General features: G+C 36.0%; 1 protein-coding gene across 1 annotated transcript; it reads right to left on the reverse strand.

Moving 5' to 3' along the window:
- Positions 1 to 225: 225 nt before the first annotated feature.
- On the reverse strand, positions 226 to 22398 carry LOC120634270 (cilia- and flagella-associated protein 58-like). Its single transcript, XM_039904760.1, has 19 exons — positions 22319 to 22398; positions 20854 to 20982; positions 17055 to 17148; positions 16811 to 16946; positions 15829 to 16006; positions 13100 to 13219; positions 12299 to 12493; positions 11303 to 11424; positions 10379 to 10518; positions 9812 to 9950; positions 9596 to 9645; positions 9129 to 9307; positions 8133 to 8342; positions 7109 to 7259; positions 6108 to 6232; positions 5000 to 5157; positions 2411 to 2528; positions 1812 to 1878; positions 226 to 1221 (listed from the first exon to the last, which is right to left on the reverse strand). Exons 1-19 carry the CDS (start codon positions 22394 to 22396, stop codon positions 1043 to 1045), a joined length of 2568 nt encoding a protein of 855 aa, XP_039760694.1. The 5' UTR covers positions 22397 to 22398; the 3' UTR covers positions 226 to 1042.
- Positions 22399 to 23756: the final 1358 nt, after the last annotated feature.

Below are 23756 nucleotides of genomic sequence, written 5' to 3' on the forward strand. Positions count from 1 at the left end.
AAAGAGTTATTTATTGGTCAACTAAAAAACAATATTCTCAATTTTTTTGTATATAAGTTACATTTGGCATCATTATTTTTATAAATAAATTAGTGTCTAAGTAGATTGATTATATTAAAAAAAAAAAAAAAGATTTATTATCTATTTGTGAGATCAGATTATTGCACAACTCCACATATTTAATTAATAATAAAATCAGTCTTCGAAATTACCTTGACAAAATATTAAAAAGCTTGACTCTCAAAATCGTTTGCTTGAAGTAGTAAATAATATAAAATAAACACCTTCTTGCGGTTTCTATCCGCTAACTCCTATTTACTTGCCGCGTCTTCCTTACGTCCAAAATTAATAATAATCAACCTTATCCAAAATCTTCTAATGACAGATGGTACTAAAGTACTCACTGCTACCCTTTTCCTCGTAGATAAGAAATTAAGATTTCGGATTATATTTATATTAACTTCGGGCGTTAAGGGAAACATGTACCTGACCTATATATGCGGCATTAGGATATATCAATGGGTTAATTCCTAACAAAGATTGATACTTGCAAACATTGTTTACAGCGAATTTGCTTATAGTCTTGGGGCTGCACACACCAAGTTTTTTAAACGCGCCGTTGACGCCCGTTTGTAGCGTTACAGTTGCGATACGCACACGCGTCAGACGCAGCCTATAGACCTTTGCAAACTTGTATAATTTCAAACACATGTCTGAATCGATACAGACACTCTGCCATATTTTGTTTTAAAGCTGAACCTTGTCAACAATAGCAAGATGGCGTCGGTCGGTCGCTAGCGACACATTTTTCAATCGATACAAACACTATGCTAACGCTGGTATCGCGCATTTGAATCGATACAAAAGATAACAAACTGCTCTGTAGGATCGTCGAAGCGTCGTCGAAGCACGTTTCTAAAAAGCTCGCCAACAACGGCGCGTTCGAAAAAATGTGTGTGCCCTTAGTTCTGATCGCAGTTTGGAGGAACCGAAAAATATACGCTTCATTGATTATCTCCCAAAATAATTCATCCATCATCAATCATTTAATTTCCGTGGCAACAGGCGTGGCTGGCGACGGTATGCGCAAGCGTCTGGTCTCCTCCGCGTCGAGAGCTCTCTTCATCTCATAGTACTTCTGTTTGAAGGAGACCAATTCGTTGTTCCCTCGGTCCAGTTCCAAGCGTAGATCTGTCACCTGCCGCTCGCGCATGCTCAGTTCTAAAAACAAATTAATTACAACTGTAAAATTTTATCACAAAAACAAAATCACTTTTTCATATCTAATACAAATAGGACGACAAAATGGTAGACATAATTATCTCTTGGCAAAGATTCTGATTCATTATGATATAAAATTTGCAAGTACACAAAAAACGCAAACAGATCGCATGTACTTGACTCCATATAAATTTGGCAAATAAACGTAACTTTGGGCATTAAGTATGTTAACTCTTGAATTTGTTTACTGGGAGCTTTGGAATAAGTTCGTTTTATGATTCGAATGGTGTACGGATAAACCCGATTGGGTATTTGTTACGCCGTTACAGGTGTATTACTATGTTTTTTTAAAAATGTATATTTTTCTTGAAAATAAATAAAATAATAGTTACGTCTAAAATAAGCCTTAGTTAGTACAAGATATGCACTTTGCGATTGTATATTCGTTTTCGTTTTCGGGTACCGAAACACAGTATAATTATAGCAGAAAGGATCTAATGAACCTTGTACTCCTACAGCCAGCGGCGCACAGAGGATTTATTAGTTACGGAGTGTGAGCTGTCGTCAATGAAACGATTTTGTCATCTTACCCGCAATAAGACATTTCATTTTAGCTGTTCTCTGAGTTAGAGCCCGTTGCGTTCTATTTAACGTTTGCTGAAAACAAAAAAAGACGAGAAAGATACATTTGTTTGTATTAAATTAACACGCGTATTCAGAAATAATACTTTTAGTTACGACGTTACATCATTTGCGTCTGTGTACCGTAGGCGTAGAGGCCTTTCTCCACTAATGTACACACTGGACATTGGAGAAGGTGACAAGTTGTAATTAAATTAAATACTGTACTGTTATTTTTATGTATAAAATATAAATATTATATATTTTGCTTTTATTTTTTATACATATATATATATATATATATATATATATACATATATAAAATTAAAAAACAATAAAGTGATAACATGCATGCACGCATGCAAAATAAAATGTATGACATAATAATATGAGGCAAATAAAATGTATAATTAATACATAACTTTTTCGTGTCACATGTCTCAATTTATAGAGCCATTGCAGTCTTTAGTCAAAGTAGTCATTATAGCGGTAGTCGACTGTCGCGTATCGTATTGTCTGTTATTTCCCGTCTATCGGCTCATTCAAAAATATTTCTGGGCTTCCTTACCTGAATTTCAGGGCTCGGTTGTAGAGAAAGCATGTCCTTGACGGCACTATACAAGTTCTTGGTTTCTTTTAGTTCGCGGTCCTTCAAAACCAACATTTCGCTCTGAGCTAGTACTTTTCTGAAATCACATAAACGTATTAACGAAAACTCGCATGTGTAGGTACTTAATAGTCGACATAATACTATGTATAACTAAATGATATGAATTCACCCACACATAACGTAGACCAAGCTTAAAATGTTACTAAAAATGTTACTTATAACTAAACTAATTACTATAAAGGTTATATATTTATACTAGCTGAGCCGCGCAACTTCGTCTGCACCAAATTGTTTAATATCTTAAAAAAACCAACCTAGAAACTAATTGTGTTTCTTTGGGGTCGGTACTACCAGGTCCAGTTTTATTCGCAAACTATGTTTTTCGCGGCCCGTCTTCGCCGTACATGTTATTCTATCGGGATAAAAAGTATTCTATATGTTGACCCGGAATAGACAGACAGACAGACAAAAAAATATATAGCATAGCCCGGTTAAAATTTTCAAAATATATTAAATGTACAGAAATCTTCCAGTTACAGTTTTATTATAAGTACAAGTATAAGACACTCCAAAATAGTTTCAGTTGCGTAAATCTCTCATGGACAGATGTCATCGATAACAAACCATCCTGACGATTCGTTGAAGAACACGATATGTAGCCCTAGTACAAGATTTGTTCGCTCGCATCGAGGAGTCGTTTTCGAGTTTGGAAATACTTGAAGAACAGAGTAAAATGGTTCTTAATTGCATTGTGGGTTCTTATTTGCAATGGTTCTTATTTCAATAAAGCTTATATGTCCCTGATATTCGATCGGGCTTTTGACAGAACGTTTGTGCGACTCAGTTGCGACTCTAAAACGAATGGCATTAGGTCAATCTTGCTTTGACGGTACAGAGCTCAATACTCGAAAACTATTATCGAGATATTTTTGTACTAAGGCTATAACTGTTTCTTCTAAAACTTTATCGAAATTTATAGAACATTAAAGAGTCGACAAACTGCATTACCATTAATTAAGAAACCACTTATACTTTGTCCTACAATTATATTGTTACAATATTCTTTGGTTTAATACTGGACTGTATAAAACAGTAATAACGATTATTTATTAATTATATGAATTATGAATTAAATCATTCGTTACTAATATTATTATTGCTTAAGTATGTTAGTCGATCCGTTCTTTTTTAAGCAGTGCATATCTAAACTACTTCTTCTAACGAAAAAACTTTTTTAAAAGTTGAATTCATTAAGCGAGAAGTTGGCCGCACTTTAGTAACCTACTTCAATGTAGGTTTGTAATAATTTGACAACACCTACTTGTTCTCGCTCATGTTGTCCTAATCCTAAAATGCCATGAGTTTTTCTATTCTTCCTTCATTCACCTAACTTTGTAGCAGTGTTCAGACAAGGAGTATAAACCAAAATAAAAGTATAACTTTTTTTAACGTTCGGTTTAACAGTAACTTACTACTACGTTTATGATGTTTGATTGTAGAAAATAAAGCTGAAAATGCATTGTATTGGATTACCAGTTGTGGTAATGGCAGATCAGAATATGTCACCACCACTCCTGTTTTCGTCGTACGAGGCGACTAAGAGAATATTGCATAGAACGGGTAGCAGTGTCCACTATTAACCCATGTTTCCAGCATGGTGATTATGGCTAAATCCCTCCATTTGATCTATATAGGGTATTGATGATGTGAATATTATACCATGGAATTCCGCAAAGTAACGCTTGCATATATCCAATATCAAAAAACATTTCATCGCTCAGTTCTGCCAGTGGCTAGGACTACGGCTTCGTTTTAAGTAATTGAGTATTCAGGCATATTTGATTTCTTAAAACGCACATAACTTAAAAAGGCAGGCATGCAGCCTGAGAGTTCTCCATACTAATGTTCTGAAAGGCGTGTTGATATGATGATGGTGATGATGATGATGATGATGACCGTGATCACCAACCCATCTGCCCAGCGTAGTTATTATGCGCAAACCCTCCCTTCAAATCAGTACTGGAGTGGTTAGATTATTATTGATGATGAGTCTATCATGAGTATATCATGGAATTGTGCAAAGTGACGCTTTCTTATATCCAACATATGAACAACGGGTAACCGGATTACGAAATACTGTTGAAGGGTTCATAAGTATACCTATCTTATAAGGTAAATATATTTCGTAGTAAAAATATTAGATCAAAAGAGGCATAAAGAAGCTAATAAAATCAAAACATTCTAAATGTCTACTTATGACAACCCTATTTCAGATGAAAGACCGATACGTGCATAGTACCTACGCTACGCGACGCGTACCTAATAAAGTAACAGTAGTCACTTGATTTTAATTTTGCATGCGATGTTAGGGCTGTGTCAGATTCATTTAAGTTAAAACTATGGCAGTGGTTTCCTCAAAAAGTATTAGCGTTTTGATTTCACAGATAAGTCTCAGAGACAGTACATAATGTACCTCTAAAGCCTGTGAAGTATTATTTGGGTTTTCATTTACACGTGGTATAAATTTAATTTCACGTTTTCACTTACTTTTGCGTCAACCGCAACTTTTGCGTTAGATGCACACTCTCAGGGTCGGTCCCCTGCAGTTTCCTCCAGCGGTGGACATTGAGGGGGGTCTCAAGCGCCTGCTCGAGGGCGCGCACGCGTAACCTCTCGCGGCCTAGTTCACGCTCCAAGTTGAACACCTGGCAATGACATCGTTCATTACTTGTCTTTTTAGTTTAATCCGCGCCACTTATATAGAACCTAATTGTCTGTCAAAATGCGATGGAAAGAGCGATGTTAGAATTAAGTAAAAAAATATACTACGACAATACCATCTAGTACCAAAGTACCAGTGGACTTGTCTTATGAGTACTTAGATGACTTATGAATAATATACATAAATATTTATAATATACAAATAAACACCCCGTTTCTGAAAAACATTCAAATTTTCTCAAACATTTTTCCAGTTTTGGCAATCAATCCCACAGCCTCGGACTCAGAGAGCAGGGTCGCTGCCCACAGCGCCAATTGGCCGTCAAAAGGTTTTCACTATTAGATAGTTTCCTGAAGTAGAAGCAAACAAGAGAAAACCGACTTCGAGCTTGCACAGTGGATGTAAAATCATATAAAATAAATGCTATAACAACAATAATTTTTTGCATTAATCAAACTTGATTACTATGTGCTACAACTAGCTTCCAGTCGCGGAAAAATATTAAGCTACTAACTAATTTTGATAAAAAAGGGGTGTGTCAAGTGAATAAATCTGGGTTACTATAAGGATATTGTAAACAGTGTATTTTTATGCGATATCAGCAATCTTGGCTGATTTGATATAATTTTTTTAAAAGCTCCGTTGTCTGGCCCCGAAACTCTTCATCAGACATATATGATATTTAAATAGAACCATTTCTTTCGAGCAAAAAAAAAGGATTATGCAAATCCGTTCAGAAATGACGGAGCTCTAACACAAAAAAAATTGAATTTATAACCTCCTCCTGCTTGAAAGAAGTCGTTTAAAAACCGAACTAGAATCACTGACATCTTTCAAAAGGGAGTCGCCCCCACACTGGAACTGCGGACTTTGACATGGACAAGTTAAAAAGTTTCATAGAAGAACAATATATTTAGTATATCTATTTCCTACCTCTAATCTCAAATCGGTCATATTCTCAATGCCCTTTGACAGCAAGTTCTTCTCTTTGCGCAGTCGGAGGATCTCAAGTCTTAGAAGACGAATGTCTTCTACCCTCTGTTCATATTGGCGTTCACCTTTAAATAAATAATGAAAAAAGATGGATACCATTTTTACACAGACACCAATGTGTCCGCGACATCAGAAGCGTGGAAATTTTGATGTTAAATGCCTATGCTTTTCCCTGACCCACAAATTACCATTTTGTAAAAGATGCTCGGTAAAAAAACAAAAATCCACAGGAATCATATTTTTTCTGTGATGAAAAGTATGTATCTATGTGCATAGTTTAATCCAAATCCGTTCAGACGTTCTACGGTGATTGATTAATTAACATCCATGAAAACTTTCGCAATTCTAATATTGGTATAGATTAGCTGTTGGTTGTGACTTTTTTAAACGTAACAATATATTATATTTAGTCTACTGGATAAGCCTTAGGTCTTTCTTAAGTGGATTCCAAGTTCGATCCCCGCCATGCACCATTGACTTTTCGGATTTCATCATCGTAGCAAACCATTACCTCCCCATGCTGAACATGTAGTATTTTTGTATATTTTATTTAATTTAACACAAAATAATCCACAGCAATGTACTCATATCAATGAAAATATTACATTGAGCTTATAACTAAAAATTTGTTGAGACTAGAACGCCTATGTAGATTTTTACATATAAAGTGTAATATATTTAACATATAAAGTGTCCATTAAGCGTAGGCAGTGATAAATATCCGTAATATTATAATATAAAGAAGCTCCGATGAAAGTGGCATGTTCAGAATTTAACAAACCCTACATAAAAATTAAGAAAAAAAAGGGAAAAATATATTCAATTATTTTCGGAAGAACCTACTTGTGGATTACTAAAGATACGTTACAATCACTAGAACACTTCAATAGAAAACAAGTTAACAGCAAGATATAATAATAAAATATAATATAGTAACTCACCACGATGCAGAGTGACTTCTAGAATACGTATTTTCTCATACAGAAGGGAGATCTCATCGTTCCTTCGCACCAACTGAGCACCAACAACGTCCCGTTCATTGATGAGGCCTTCCAGTTCTTTCATCAGTTTGGCTCTGGCTGTATCTCCTTCCTGCCAATATAATAAAGTATTATATTTATACCTTTGGCCTCCACCACTACGGTGGAGATTTTTGTAACAGAGCTCGGCCGGAGTGATCTGGCACATGTGGCTTAACACCATGTTGCAGGAAGTGTTCCTTTCATCTCCTGCGAAGAGTTGCTCTGTTTATACGTGATGGTTTACAACTTACCAGCAGATGGGCCATCTGCTTGGTCTGTCTTAATTTTTTCGAGCTTGCACAGTGTATGTGAAATCATATAAAAGTAAACACAACATGCATTTTCCGCAAAGTTACTTAAGATAACTAAAATAACAATTTCTAAAATTCTTACATCACAATAAAAAAAAATGAGAATACAGAAAAAATTATAATGACATAAATCGAGAGATTTATATTAATATATAGATAATATGTTCCTCATGATAAAATATGGGAATAACTAAAGTAATGGTTATTATTACAAACATAAAATTACAGTCGTTAAAGTCGTCTAACTTGGAGTATCGTGGAATTGTCAAAAAGTAATCAAGGTCAGTGCTCTAATCCTCTTTCTCATTATAAATAAATAAATCTTCTACTACAATACACACATCGCCACCTAGCCCCAAAGTAATCTTAGTACCCATAACACATGATACGCATGTGTTATGGGTACTAAGATGACTGATGAATATTTTTATGAATAATATACATAAAAAACTTATAATATGCAAATAAGCAGCCATACACGGAAAAACATCTATATTCATAACATGAGAAAAGAAGCCCGTGCCTATTAGCGTCCCACTGAAGTGGGACGCTAATAGGCCGAAGAAGCAGAAAATATTTTTTAAGATTGTATTTAAAAATAAAACAGGCAGTTTTCAATCTCCAAGTCTCACCTGTATAATTCTATTGAGCCTTGCTTCCTCTTGCCTCAGGGCGGAAATTTCCGCCTTTGCCTCCGACAACTTTGTCAAACCAGCTTGTATCTCTGCACGAAGTTGTTCGTTCTTCTTATTGCACTTTGCGAGTGTGCTCTCACACAATCTGAGTCCGCTCTCTTTGCCGCTTATATCCTCTTTCAGTTGCTCGATTTGATATGCTAACATCTATAGAGGGAGTAAAAATTAAAATTGATTTATCACCTGGATTATAACACTTATTTTATATTAATATTCATTATTAACAAAACGTCTAAAGAATATTTTTAGTGCTCAGAGCAAATGATTTATATACAAAATAGCTTTCGTGTGCGTTTATTACGATTGTTACAAATCCCGTGGGAAACGTTTGTTTTTCTCGGATAAATAGTAGCCTATGTAATATGTATGTAGGTATACTCTTCGTCCTTTCAACTAACTTTCAAGAACCAACCAATCTACTTGAGATTAGTTGCTATGTTAGGGCGTTGAGAAAGGACCAACAAACAGACACGCTTTCGCTTTTATAATTTATGTAAATATATGGACTAGCGATGGTAAAAAGATGATCCAGTCTTATGTGAAGCATAAAGCAAAACCAAAATAAGGATTTTGGTTTTGTAGACAAGTATCGCTTACCACCCATAATATAGGCTAAGGTGAAGGAAGCCAATGCACTCGTTATTTTGAAGACTTATATTATAGATGGTGGGTAAAAAGGAAGGACCTTCTTCCTGTCATCTTTCACATTCCTAAAATACTACGACGAAACGCTACAGATTTTTATGATACCTTGTATGGTTACAGGGAATTGTGAAACTAGATGAAATAATAACTAAGCAGAAGAATCATTTACAAATACATCTAATAAAAACTTAAGGATAGACATTGTTGCGTGTACGCAAATGGACGGCATGCAAACTGACGTTGCAAAAGAAAGAAAATTTGAATAAAATACTCTCTTCTTGATATTACCTTAAGCTTCTGTTTGAGATCCTGTATTTCATCAAGTGCTTCTGTATAGTTTTTATGCAGCATATTTCTTTCAGCACGCGCGGCGTCTAGTGCGACGGAAAATTTGCGACTCTTAAGACATTCCTCTCTGAGTGCTTTTTTCAAGTCCAATATATCAGCTGTTCGAAGACGGACTTCCTCTGAAAAAAGAATCAGGAATGCTATAGCCAAATCAATTTCATATTTATGGGCGACGGAGAGATTTTTTATTTAAAATTTTATTTACTATATTCTATGAACAAGAGAACTGCAACCGTTAGTAACGATTGACGAAAGAAAATTAGTGCACTGAATTGTAAAATCACTAGACCATACGGTTTATTAAACAAAAACTGATGTAGCGTCGATAAAACAACAAAAAAATTCCTAATATTTTAATTCATTTTTGTTTTACTGTTCTAAGATTTTAATTTCTATGATACTCTTACCTGTAGTTTCATCTATTTTCTCATTAAGAGCAATTGTTTCCTCCAGCATTCTGCAAGTAATTTTTTATCTGTTTTTATTGGGACTATCTGAGTTTCTGATTACGGGATGTATAATGCCTTAAAGCTTTCCTTGAGCAACGTCCATGGACCTGATTTCAAGGCATTGATTTTCATAATAGGGACAATTAGATAATTTCTGGTTCCTAATGATCTTACCTGTCCTTGTCTTTTTCATACTGCCGTATTGTAAGTCTCTGCTTGTTAATCTGCGCTGAGTTCAGATCTAGCTCATGTTCCAGTTGCTTTCGCCTCGTCTCCTGTTGGTTTATTAGCTTCAGATTTTCTATTGCTTCGCCTGGGGGCAAAAACTGAACATGTTGAAATTTCGATATCCTAATGTTTAATCTAATGAAACATTGTGCAAAATTAAGGTGTTGATTATTTTCATCTGATGGGCTTATAGTAGGAATCTATTTCAAACAGAAATCAAGTTGAGTTAAATAAGTCGATGTATGTTGCACGAAAAGATGTAAGGACAGAACCAAACACTTAACAGGTTTATAATATGTTCAAGAAAACGCATGAAACAAAAACATGGACATTTTTCAGCAAGTGAAGAAAGATTTATACCTACGCTTCTTGGTACTACAAAAATGGTCAATCTTTAAGTGTATTTGGGGTTGTTAAAACTATGGAACGAAAAGGAAACTAAACTATGGAACACGATCGAGAGAAATGCCTGGGTTCTGGTGAAGGTCTGTATTATGAACATAATCAACATACTCTGTATTTTCTGCATATTCTTGGTCAAAATATCCTTCTCCCTGTTAAGGTTCTCAATTTCTCTCTTATCAGATTCCGCTTGCTTGTTGCCTATTATTATCTCTCTCTCCATCACGGATACTTGCTGCCTCAGGTTCTCTCTAAAATTTTATAATTTATTTAATGTAAAAGCTAAAAGATTACCACGTAATGCTTTATCAGTGCTAACAATTCGAATTGAATCTAGATAGAAAACTTTTTTTTATTCACCTAGAAGTTAGTCCTTGACTGCTAAAGGCGAGATCACCCTAAATCCGCTATCGGTGTTGAGTCGTGATGCAGTATAGGATGTCAGCAGGCTATCTTGCTAGAGGTACCTGATCCGGCTCGGTTTCTGAGCGCTTCAAGAGCGCTGAATAGCTTAGCGATATGTCTTTGTCGATACTGCGGATACTGCCATTAGACAAGATCAGAGAAAATTCAAAAATTGGCCCTGCCGGGGATATATCCAGGGACCTCGCACTTTAAAGACACTGCGCTTATTCATTCGTATCATTTCCATTTGGTTTAGACCAATCGGAGTTATGGGTACTCGAAACTACGCCTCCTTGCATGGGCTTTTCCTCACAGGCCGTCTCTGCTACCTGGACTTTGCCTTCAGACTTTATAAACGGGGCTGAGGCCGCGCCTATTTGGTGCCAGCCTCGAGGTGGTGGCTCTCCCAGATCGTTAACATTCGCTAGATGCTACCACTGGGGTTCTTTGACTAAAAAGCTACTTACCTAGTCTAACGGGCCCTGGCCTTGGAGTAACCGCAAAACAAACTCAGCCAGGTTTTTAATTGTTTTTTTTACAATAACATCATCCTGATCAGTCTTTTAACGTTCCATTTCGATAGGAGGTATTAGAAGCATAGTTGGTGGGCCATGGTTTTATGTCACTTACCGATCTGCTATAATGCCAGCTTTCGCCTGCTCAAGTAGCTGGTATCTCTTGGTCTGCTGAATGGCTTGTTTGGAGAGCTTTGTCACCTCATTACGAAGTCTGTTGGAGTCATCAATCATGTTCTGTGAGGAATATTCGATATTTTTGTATAATTGTTTCTTGGTAAGTACCATCATGGCACACAATGGCTCGCTCGATAGCGGCTATATAGCGTTTTCTGTCATCAGTCGTCACTCAATACGCCGTTAGGCAATAACCCCAAACGTATATTTTTATTTAGTTATTATTCAGGTATGATGAATGAATACACTTTTATTTTAAATAACATCGAAAACACATAAAATGCAAATACAATAGAAGGTTATGGTAAAAGGTGCTATATGGCGGCCTTAATAATCTCGCTACATAATAATCTCTTTCATTTTTATTTTAAATAAAAGAACCATAATTTTAATTTAACCACTTAGCCACCCTTGAAAGAGCTATCGAAATCTGATAAGATTCAAAGGTTAAGCGAAAAGTAAAGCGTTAAGTCTCATGATCTCTCAAACCCTCCGTCTTATGCCGGAGAAGGTAGGCCTATCCAATATTGAATGTCTTTTTTTTTTAAATATTAATAGCGGACAAACGAGCAAGTGGGTCACCTGATGATAAGTGATCACCGCCGCCCATAAACATCTGCAGCACCAGAGGAGCCACCGATGCGTTGCCAGCTTTTAAGGAATTTGTTTATCCGCCCCTTGAATAACCCTAGATTGTATTTTTAAGGAAACACATCAGATGGGAGATTGTTCCATAATTTGCAAGTGCGCGGTAGAAATGATCTGGTATTTCGAACAGTAAAAGAATACCAGACATCCAGATGATGAGGGTGGAATTTATTTCTACGGCGTGAGGTGCGGTCAGAGAACATGGAAGGAGGTATCAACGCAAACAACTCTTCAGAACATTCTCTATTATAGAGTCGATAGAACACACAAGGGAGTGATGTCTCACCTTCAATTCCTTGCTAGTGTTTATAAGAGTTTGCTTGGTCTTTTCAAAATCGGCGTTGGTGAAATCAAGCTGCTCTCTCAACTGAGTGGCCTTGGTGGAAGCTGCATCCCGCTCTTGTTGTGCGAGGTCCAATTTGTTCCCCATTTCACGCAGTTGGCGATCGCGTCGTTCTATGGTTTTTTCAGCTTTCGAAAGCTGAATGTGTTTAGAAATCGGTTAAAGTGATATGAAAGGAGAAAGCTCACAGTCCGAAAAAAAATAAACAAAGACTACCATATATATTATTGTCCCAGTTTTATCGCTATAAAAATGTTATGCAAATTTGTATTTAAAAAGTTGATAATAGTTGTGTCGTGGTTTAATTCAAGTAAATACAATATTACTTGCTTTAAAGGTGAAGGAAGACATCGTGAGGAAACAAACATGCCAGATAGTTCTCCACAGTGCTCTCGTCTTGTCTAGTCTCATTCTGAGAGGAAACCCGTGCCCATTAGTGGGCGGTTTGATTATGATGACGATGATATTAACCTCTGAAGCGCGCCATCCATCCTCAAAAATCTAAATGTCAGTTTCAAACAGTTCAAATTTGGAAGCCATTCTTTTTTTTAAATTTCATTTATAGAAGTATAGGTCTACAATGAAATATATAAAAATCGTAAAGAATCTTTTATTATCAAAGTAGTATAGCTTGTATGCATAAAATTGTATGTTTATCGATCCAGAAATAACGACTTATATTTCGAGTGCATTTAATCTTATACTAAGGTTATTATCGAGATACTCGAAAAAATGTACACTTACTTTTTCATTAAGGTTCTTTATGGCATTTCCTCTGGTCTCTACTTCCGTCTTCATCGTTTCAGACTCAGATTTCAAATGATCTACCAGTCTGTTCTGTCGCACGGCATTATTGTCCGCTTCCTAAAATAAGAAACAATATAAAATATTTCCAAATCCTTAGGAATGTTTTCGCAGGGTAAGAACTACCTAGCCTATCTCTTTTTCCGGGTTTTTAAATGTATGCAATAAAATACATTGACCGGATACGCCGTTGCTGCGTGAAAGGTCAGAATAACAAAAAAATAAACGCTTATTATACCTTTCACTTACTTACTGCTCTACGTGTTAGCATGAAAGCAAAGCAAGCGAAAAGAAAATAGTTTTTGGCTCTGTGGCGTGCGATACAACTGTTTTCATTCATTCATTCATTCGTTTTTGCATACCAGATAACAGTCTACTACTAGGTACTACTAAGAAGAAGAAGAAGAAGAAGAAACACTTTATTGCACGTATAACATACAGGAAAAGAAACAGTAAGGAATATACAGTACACAATGTAGACATGCAAAGGCGGCCTTATTACTGCAAGCAATCTCTTACAGGCAACCTTTGTAGATAGGACTTACAGCAAGAGAACGGGATAGTGCCAAGAGTGTTGATAGATATACATAAATACCAAAATGTAAAGATACAAATACATATATAATTTAAATAAATATACGTATTATATAAAATATACCTACATGATATATAAATAGAAAATATACATAATATATATAAATATATAACAAACATAATATATATAAGTAGATTTTAACACACAGTAAAAAAAAAAAAAAAAATATAAAGAATCTACTTCAAATTTCATCACTCAAAGAGAGGTAGTAGTCCTTCAGACGACTCTTAAATATCGGAAGGGAACTACTTCACCACGGATTTCAGCAGGCAGATTGTTCCAGAGCATAACTGCTTTAAAGGTGAAAGAATTACTGAAGAACTTTGTTTTACTAAAAGGGAGTACCAGACGGTTACCAAGGCGGGATCGAAGGTTGGAATGAGAAGATGAGTCAGAAATAAAGCGAAAACGATCCCTTAAATAAGAGGGAGATAAAGGACTATTAAGAATAGAATAAAAGAAGGAAAGTATATGAACTTCACGGCGTAAACGGATAGGCAACCATTTTAGTCTAGCTCGGTACTCCGATATGTGATCAAATTTACGCAGTCCAAACACAAACCGGATGCATAAATTACTAATTTAAAGAACGAGAAACTATTATGAAATCCTATTATAGTATTAAGAACTACGTCAACGATAGAAATGCTTGGGTGTAAATTATTGCTCTAACCAGGTTGCTTCTTTAATAATTTTAAGTGACAGTGTGAGATGGTAATAACAAAAAAAAACAACCGGCTAAGTTTGTTGTGGGCTTCTTCTTAGACCAGGGCACGTTTGGAACCCACGTAGCTTTAGTTTTAAGTTGACGAATTTAGTTATCGCTATCAAAATCAACCATTCTATGTTATATTTTACATGTAATGTACGAATCAAAAGTGCCATATTTGTGCCCATTTTGTATAAAGAAATATTTGACTTTGACTTTTAAAAAAATGACAAAGGGACAATGTAATATTAATTATTATCTACCCAAAAACTTTCACTTTTATATTTAAGCAATAAAACCCAAAAAGTTATAATAAAATCCAGCCGCATGAGTTTTCAATTTGAGGGAAAAAAACGGGTTTTTTTTCAGATGAATTCCTCAAATGAATTTAAAGACTTAATAAAGATAAAATAACTGTTTACAATGTTGAAATGCTTTGCTGCCAGTGTTTTTGTTGTTCTAAGAAAATTGATTTATTCTTGTTCGATGAAAATTAAACTGTCACTAAATATAAAATGCGAGTTTTTATACTCAACTTCATTGAGTCATGATGATAAGAGGTTTTATATTTCAAGACATGAATTCTTCATGTTCCAAGAAAGTGACTAAGACATGCCTATATTATCAGCAAGGCTTGCTTATGGGGAAAAACTTTGAACTTTTGGATCCTTTTGTCTCGACCTTTCCTGTAATCTTTTTAAAAGGCCTCTGAGATGCGTTTTGCATGTTTCCTTTTTTTTTTTTGTATTTATGTTTCGTATAAAAAAGATAAGAACTTTCTGGTTGGTATGGGAGGAAGCGGGTTCCTGTGTCGACAATCGGTATTAAGTATCGACGATCTTAAAATGTTTCAGTTGCAAGAGTTGGAAAATGACCTTTTATCACTTCCGTGCCGCTGAAAGTATCGATCCCCAAAAATTATTATTTTTAACATATGATAAACATATTTAAAACCCAATAACCTGCAATGCTATTTCATATTTAAACATAACCTTGTAACTATTTGGTCAATAGGCATACAACCCATTATATTACTGCGTATGCGCAGAGTAAATGAATAAACTAAATGGCACCGATTCATTGGTGCTAAACTTTAAAAGGGCACCAAATGTGCGCATTAAGTAACCTGGTGTTTGTCGGTAGATATACTGTAAATATACGTTCTGACTATAGGATACGTCGCGTAACTTAAATTATTCAAATACGTCGAAGTTCTATCTATTTCCGTGGAAGTTCATGAACATTCTAAGAGATGGCGCTGTGGATTAAATTAGTGGAAAATATTTGTTTTGAGAAACATATATGTCATTTATATCGATGCATACAATAATTCTGATCAATGTAGAACCTTTTAAGAATTTTTACCTCTAATTGTTCTTCCAGTTTGGCAATGGTTTCTTCAGCAGCCGTAATCTTTTGCTCCAGCTCCTCAATGAAGCTTAAAGAATTGTTCAGCCGGTGCTTAACCCCTTCGAGTTCACCTTGTAGCCTGGCTTTTTCTTTTTCAAACTTCTCCTTCTCCTTCACAGCTGATGTCGCGCCCCTAAACGTGAGGGATGCACAATATTAAGTAAATATTCCAAATAAGAGGTGACTTTATTTCAGTAAAAAGACGTTACCATTTGATTCATCATCATCACCATCAGCACTCCTATTACTCATATACTCATTGCTGAGTGTATACCTACTCTTATAGGAAATTGAGCATAGACCCATCACGCTGTTTAAATGCGGGGTTGGCGGGCTTTAAGGTTTACTATCACATCGAACCAAGGACTTGTCTGCCTTCTAGTTAAAATTGCTAACTAGACCAATCAGGCAGTTTGTTATCATTGTCGTCATTCGAAATCTATTAATCAACATGTAGCCCTATACTCAGTCTTGCACGAAAGCTGAGTTTAGTCTGCTTTTTTTTTAGTTATACTTAATTGACGGACCCAGAACTTAGCCCACCTGATTGTTACTGGAAACTAATCACATATAAACACACAGGGTATGCGAGGGACACGTCCTACAAAATGCCACCCTGTGTCCATCAATCTGTGGCGAAAGTATTAAGCCATACGTGACTGTAATTAACACCGCAACCATACCCTTCATCGCTAATCACCTGAGGGGTTGCTAAGGCGTCACCGGGGGAGTGTAGCAAGCGCGAGAGCTCACCATAAGAAGAACCACTGAGCTCAACGACATCAGTGGGGAAGCAAATGCTCGGTGGCAGATATAAATATGGTGGAAGTACATTTTCGGACGACCGCTGTTATAAGAAGTTCTGCTACTCCTAGCTTGATCGCGTTTAGTTTGAACGCTGGATGGAGCCTAAGGAAGATAAGGATGATTAACTCACGCATCATCGTCACCGGCTCGTTTTCTCGCATCCAGTTCCTTTTCCAGGCGTGTCACAGTCTTCTTCATGGTCTCCAAGCTCTCAACGCTCGCCAGTTCTCGAGAGTGCATCGCGTCTGCTAAGGCCCGAGCTTCCTCTATTTAGAATAGAACACTATCATACACTAGCTGTTCACTGTGACTTTATCCGTTTTTTTTTCGGTTTGCTAAAATTCCTGGGGTTAAAAGGAGGAGCAAACACTTACCGATCTCTCCTCTCAGCTTCTCAACAGTTTTACCGTTTTCGGAGATCTCTGCTAAATATTCACTTATCATTTCGTCGTAACGCCGAACCTTAATCTGTAACAGTTAAAGATTTTTTTGTGAGTTTACGTCTTTAGTATGGGAAATGCGCCTTTTTTTTCGTTAGTATCCCAAGGTGCAGGATTGGAGACCCCGCATCGGAAAACTTATCGGTGGACGTAGTTCCCCACTAGAGTCCAGCTAGTGATGGAGATATCAGAAGACATCAATGAAGTAGCAGTTACCTTATCACAAGCGGCAAAAGTCTGTAGAATTAATAAAAATACCTAAAAATGATCTAACGATGAAAGTCCACCATAAGGCGTCCATGGGGTGATGTCATGATATTTTATTTGCAAGAAAGTAGGTACATAAGCAAGGTATATGCATAATACTTTGTGCACAGAATTAAGATCAAACAGAAGCCGTGTACATGACTTACATTGAAGCATCAAAAACCACTGCACTTTAGTAGTGTTTTTTGAACAGACGGTAGTCACATCATTCACTTAGCATTTGACAGTAATTATTTAACCTCTTATTTTACCATGAAATAGGGAAAATGGGAAAAGGTTGTGAGCTAACAAGATTCCGCGAGTGTGAAGTGAGATGTGTGCGGGGCGTTTTCGCTGTTTTTGAACACAATGCACTGTGTTAATTAATGCAATAATGGTTGAATGAGGATTAAGTATAATCTTAATTCTTTGACTTGTATGTATATGTATCCTTTCACATTCAAAATGTGCAAAATGCATGTTGATTACTAATTTATTAAATTTTTGCATAACTTTAAATAATGATTCGAAACAAGCTGTATACCGCGGCATCACTTACGTTAAATAAAATAAGTTATATACTCTTTACTAATTTAATATCCATATGCAATGTTTACGCAATCATACAGCCTGTACCCTCGAAGAGGTTATGCGGATGTATTCAGTATATCGGGGTGCACGCACGTTTCCTATGGAAGTTATTGGTAGTTGCATGTATTTTACTGATACAGTAGAATCCGTTTTTTATGACTCCGCCTATATTGACCAACCGGTTATTATGACCTACACTACGAAGTTTGGTTTTCATATAAAATTCTTTATAAAAAAGTCGGATATAATGACTACCCTTACAGTGACATGTCGCTTATTATGACCCATTTTGACGTGACAACGTCTTATAATTCGATGGAGCCGGCTGCACGCACGAAAAAACGTGACGCATACGGCGTTACCTCGCTCTGAGGCGTTCCATACAAGGCTTGAAGTGCAAGCGAGAGCGCGGAACGAGCGACAAAGAGGCACAGTCGACCTCCGCGTTCGACATCTGTCTCTCTCCTACTTGAGTGAGCGATGCGTCCGCGTGGACAGCTTCTATACAATAATACATTTACATGTTTTCGGCAAGGATGAAGTACAGTGAAAAGTGAATGTGGTGTCAATTGTTTATAGCAACGATAATATCTATCAAACAAATAAAATTAAAATTTTCTTTTGAAAAATGCAACCATTCCATCAGTATTTTCTTACGACGTTTTCACGTTCAACTATCGTCAGTAAGCCGACTTTACAGACAACCAATTTTTTAATAGATTATGTCCGGTTATAATGACCGACATGATTCTTTACAACTCCGGTAATGTTCGTTGATTCCCGACGACGTTCCTTCCCGATCACTATTTGTTCATGTATGTGTTATAATGTGCTGATTACGTGCAATTTTGATTAAATATGCATGTATACATACATATGTATACATGCACATAAAAAAGGTTTTTCATTTCACAAAACGCTTCGTATGACGTCCGCTTATTATGACGTGTTTGTCAATTCCCTTCGATGTCATTTTAAACGGACTCTACTGTATTTCGTTTTCTGTGAGATTTTTGTATAGAACACATTTTTTTTGGCTTGGCTATATAGGTAACCGTTGTATGAATTGCAGACTGCCGGCGCAGGACATTACATATATATATATATATGCTATGCTAAAAATTTATTATGCATATAAATAACATTCTAATTATAATTTTATAACAAAACATATCATTAAGTTACATTACGAGATTACGTTACAAAAAATAAATTATAAAAAGGATAATAATCATGAAAATTTATATCTACTACATAAATCCGACTAAATTAGTTTTACTATTATATATTAGTGTTTTTCTTTGAAATAAGACGATTGGCCATTATGTTGTTAGGTATACTTCGTTACTTAAAACAGTTAAGCAGTACTTTAAGTTATAAAGTTTGTATTTTATTTATTCCTAGCTGTAGCCCGCGACTTCGTCCGCGTTAATTTCGGTTTATCGCGTATCCCGAAACCGTCACTTTGCACGGGATTGATTTTTGGGTAACAATGAGTAGATACTATAATCATGGGGTATATAACTTTTATTTATCAACAATATTATTCTCAGCGCACTCAAAATAACGAATTTTATAGTCAACATTTTGCTGCTTTAGGTTATATTATTGCAATTTTCTTATCGATTTCTAATTTATTTGAATAAAGCTTTCCAACAGGTACAAAATGGTATAAAATCGGTCCAGTAGTTTCGGAGACTATCGGGTACAATCAAGCATACCTTTATAATACCGTAATGCATTAAAATTTAATTGTAAAATGTGTACCTAAGTTTTTAATGAAATGCCAATTGCTATAGGTGCGATTGGCTCACACTGCGGCATTTTTCCTACTTTTTGCATTTTTATACCAGACGTAACTTCTAAGCTATAGATTTAGCGATATTTTTTGATTATATTGAATAATTTAAAGAGGAATTTACAGGTACATAATCAATTTTAATCATAAAACGAATTATTCGGATAAAGATTAATAATATTGTGATAGTAATGTCATCATCTATCGATTGATCCAGTGTCCTGTTTAAAAAATTTAAACAAAAAGTGGCATCGTTATATTTCAGCCAATTTGCAGAAAAACATAATAAATTATATACTTAATCCTTCCTCATGAATCACACTATCCATTAGTAGAAACCGTATGGAAATCCGTTCGGTGGTTTTTGAGTTTTTCGCGCCCCCACAGACAGACGCAGAGGGGAACTTTGTTTTATAATAATTATGTGAGGAGAATTGTCACTGCTGGGACCTCCCTATTATAAGACACAGTGCGTTCCACTGCACAAAGAGGTTACTTATACCCCGAGGTATAAACTTAGGTAGACAAAACTCTCCTTTTTATACTGTTTTCTAGGAATAATGATAATAACGATGAAATGATACAGTTGCCTTTTAGTTGCATGATTATTATTAACCCCTCTACAGGGCAAGGGTTTCTTCTTAGAATGAGAAGGGTTAAGACCCTTATCCACTACGTTGGCCAAGTTAGGATTGGTAGACTTCACACGCCTTTAAGAACGTTATAGGGAACTCTCAGGCATGCAGGTTTCCTCACGATGTTTTCCTTCATCGTTATAGCATGTGATATTTATATTGCTTAGAAAGAGGTGATAGGGAGCCCTAAACAATAGGCTATCACCGCCTCCCTACCATTATGGTATAAGCTCCCTGGTATACCGTATAAGGCGTCGGCCGTGCTTATAACTAACCTACCGACAAAGACGTGCCGCTAAGGGATTTAGCGTCGCTTCGCGTGGAAACCGATTCGGTGTATGGGTCTTATATAACTGCTATAATCCTAACAGGTTAGCCAGATACTATCTTAGACTAACATCATTACTAACCAGCAGGTGAGATTGCAGAATAAAGAAATAAAAAAAAGAAAAAGTTTTAATACCATCATTTTGTTTAATTTATCCTGGTGAGCGCAGTTCTCTTCTTTCAGATTGAAGTATGAGTCGTAAAGCTTTGTGTACACGTCAGCGTATAACTTCAGTCCATCACCCTCACGCATCTGGTCGAGAACCTAAAACAAACATAAGCTCTTCACTTCTCATGCTCTTAAAGCCGATGTGACTTTTAAATTTGAGGTTGCAGTCGAGTGCAGAAGAAAATATGTCGCTAGTCTCTATTTGTAACTACAAAAAGCTGTCCTTGCGACAGACGACCTACAGTCCAAACGATTGAACGAATTTGAAATTTTGCGAGAATATTCTTTGGCCGTGTGGTGAAGGCAGGTAAGAATACAGTTGGCACCAACTCCATATTCCACAGGTGTCGTACGAGGCTACTTAGGGAACTCAAACCCTCCCGTTGGGAGAGGCCTTTAGTCCAGCAGTGGACTGTTAGAGTTCTATGAGTCCTCGCGCAACTGAAGATATGCGAGCTCATTTCGAGAGGTGAAAGGATTTTTAAAAAAAATTTAAAAGCAGTTTAACAAGGGCAGAAAGTTTGCATGAAATTATTTCATTATTCACGTATTTCAACTTTGGCTTCGAAATAGAGACACGTGTTTTTCAATTGAAATATAATTGTAATGAAATCTTCTATTTTTCATAAATTTAAAAAGCATATAAAAATTTTCGGAACCGACAGGATTTAACCTGCGACTCTCTGGCAATCGCGCTTTTTCCAATTAAGCTACGGCTCTCCTACCATAGATTTATTTTTTTATTTAATTATTATTTAATTATTTATTTTTAAAGGTCCATATTACAATGAGACACGTTTGAAACAAGAGATGACACATTGCTTTATTAAAATTTTATAATTGTTATTAATGTTTTTTTACCTACACTTGGAGGAATTATCAATTTTCATAAATTTAAAAACCATATAAAAATTTTCGGAACCGACTGGATTTGAACCTGCGACTCCTACTAGATGACGCTACAGTCGCTTTAAGACTGATGTAAAAAGGCATATACTAATTTCGGCATCGATGGCAGGAGAGCCGTAGCTTAATTGGAAAAAGCGCTCAGGCCGCGATTGCCAGAGAGTAACAGGTTCAAATCCTGTCGGTTCGGAAAATTATTATATGCTTTTTTAAATTTATGAAAATTGGTAATTCCTCCAAGTGTAGGTAAAAAACACTAATAAAAATGATGTAATCTTCAATGTTTCAAGATATTTTTACTGTGCCTCATTGCTACGGCTGTTGGCATTACAGATAACGTAGGTTTGGGTTGGATTTTAGGGTCTAACGAAAAGTTGTTGTGTATTAGAATGTCTAATACAATCGAGAGCACGTGAAGAAAAGGTGCAACTATCTTTTCTAGAGAGAGGATAGTTTCCGTAGGACTTTAATAGGCTGAATATTATGATCATAACACAACATTTCATTGTTTGATTATTCTTAATACCTTTTCATATTCTTTTTCGGCCTCGGTCGTTTCCGACCCGATGGCAATGGCCGCGCCAAATTCCTCGTCGTCCTCCATCGTAATTACACCATATAATTACCTAAAAACCACAAACAGAACAACAAAAGGCAAAATAATAGCAAAATTTTGAAATAACCCTTGCAGAGTGCGTTATTTAGTTGTCATGGTTACCGGTTGCTATGACGACCATCTGACAAAAAGTTGACATTAGACAATGCTCTCAAGTCTTTTGTCTATGCTAATTATACTTCTGACAAAGACTTTTATTTGCAATCCCAATAGAAATCTGTTATTGATATTATCTTTGTTAGTTCACTCACGAGGAGCACGTACAAAACATGTACTCGATCCTCGCAACACACCTCTTACTTTTTGCTTGTTTGCATCCGGTACGGGTAATTATTTTTTACGAAATAATAATTTCAATGGAGTAATTTTCCAATTCATTCAAAATGACCTTTCAATAAAAATAAAACTTTTCAAAACGATTATCGAATTTATCCGTATCCCTTCTCATTCCAATTGTAGTATGAAGAAAGGGACATAGTGCAAATCGCTGGGGACAGAATAATTGGACGAGGGTAGTTAATTGTGTCCGTCTGGAATAAGGAAGTGCGCTGTTAGAAAATGACTGATATAATTTATCCTCATGTTAGTTATTAGATTTGGTTTTGTTCATAGACATATCCATACTTCTATAAACAAACTTTTATCCTAAGTAATAGTTACGTACTATAAACGCGAAAGTGTATCTATTTAATTGACTGTACATTACGCCTTAAAATTAATAATACTAAACTGATTCTGGACATAAGAGTTATTTGAAAGCACTTATACAGAATAATACAGGCTACTCTTTATCCCAGGAAAACCAACGGTTTCCGCAGATTTGTAAAAAACCGTAAAATTTCGGAAGAAGAGCGGGGGACAACCGTTATTATAAACCGTTATTATAATAATAATTATAGAATGTATTAACCAACACAAATAGATTTATAAAAAACATACTCCATCCAAATCACTCTTAAGGGCAAGGTACCCAAGACTTTATTTCCCCTTTCGATTGCAAGGCTTGTCCTTTATCCGGGTAAGTTTTTTGTGGGGCCTTCTTGGCCCAGCGTGTTTAGAACCTTCGTAGCTTTAAATTTAAGCTGGCGAACAATATTATCACCATTATTACCTCACAATATTTATGTTAACATAATATGAACGCTTCATAAGTGCCTATGATAGGCCATGAATAAAGAATATTTGATTTTCGCCATAAGCGCCTAGCACTTGGGTCACCAGTTCGCCACATGCATGGATCAGCTTTTGTGACATCATATTAAGTAAATATTTCGTGTCTGATGACCATCGTTCCAATACAAGCGCGGCAATTAAGAAGTCACTCCTCACAAATAATCGAATATTTACG

The sequence above is a fragment of the Pararge aegeria genome, chromosome 23, assembly GCF_905163445.1.
Source record: "Pararge aegeria chromosome 23, ilParAegt1.1, whole genome shotgun sequence".
Classification (NCBI taxonomy): Eukaryota; Metazoa; Arthropoda; class Insecta; order Lepidoptera; family Nymphalidae; genus Pararge; species Pararge aegeria.

Coding starts and splice junctions, on each gene's coding strand:
- LOC120634270 (XM_039904760.1), bottom strand. CDS start 22,396: ATGGAGGACGACGAGGAATTTGGCGCGGCCATTGCCATCGGGTCGGAA. Junction 6,233..7,108: donor AGAAGTCACTCTGCATCGTG/GTGAGTTACTAT, acceptor ATTTATTTAAAG/GTGAACGCCAATATGAACAG. Junction 1,879..2,410: donor AACCGAGCCCTGAAATTCAG/GTAAGGAAGCCC, acceptor TTTTGTTTTCAG/CAAACGTTAAATAGAACGCA.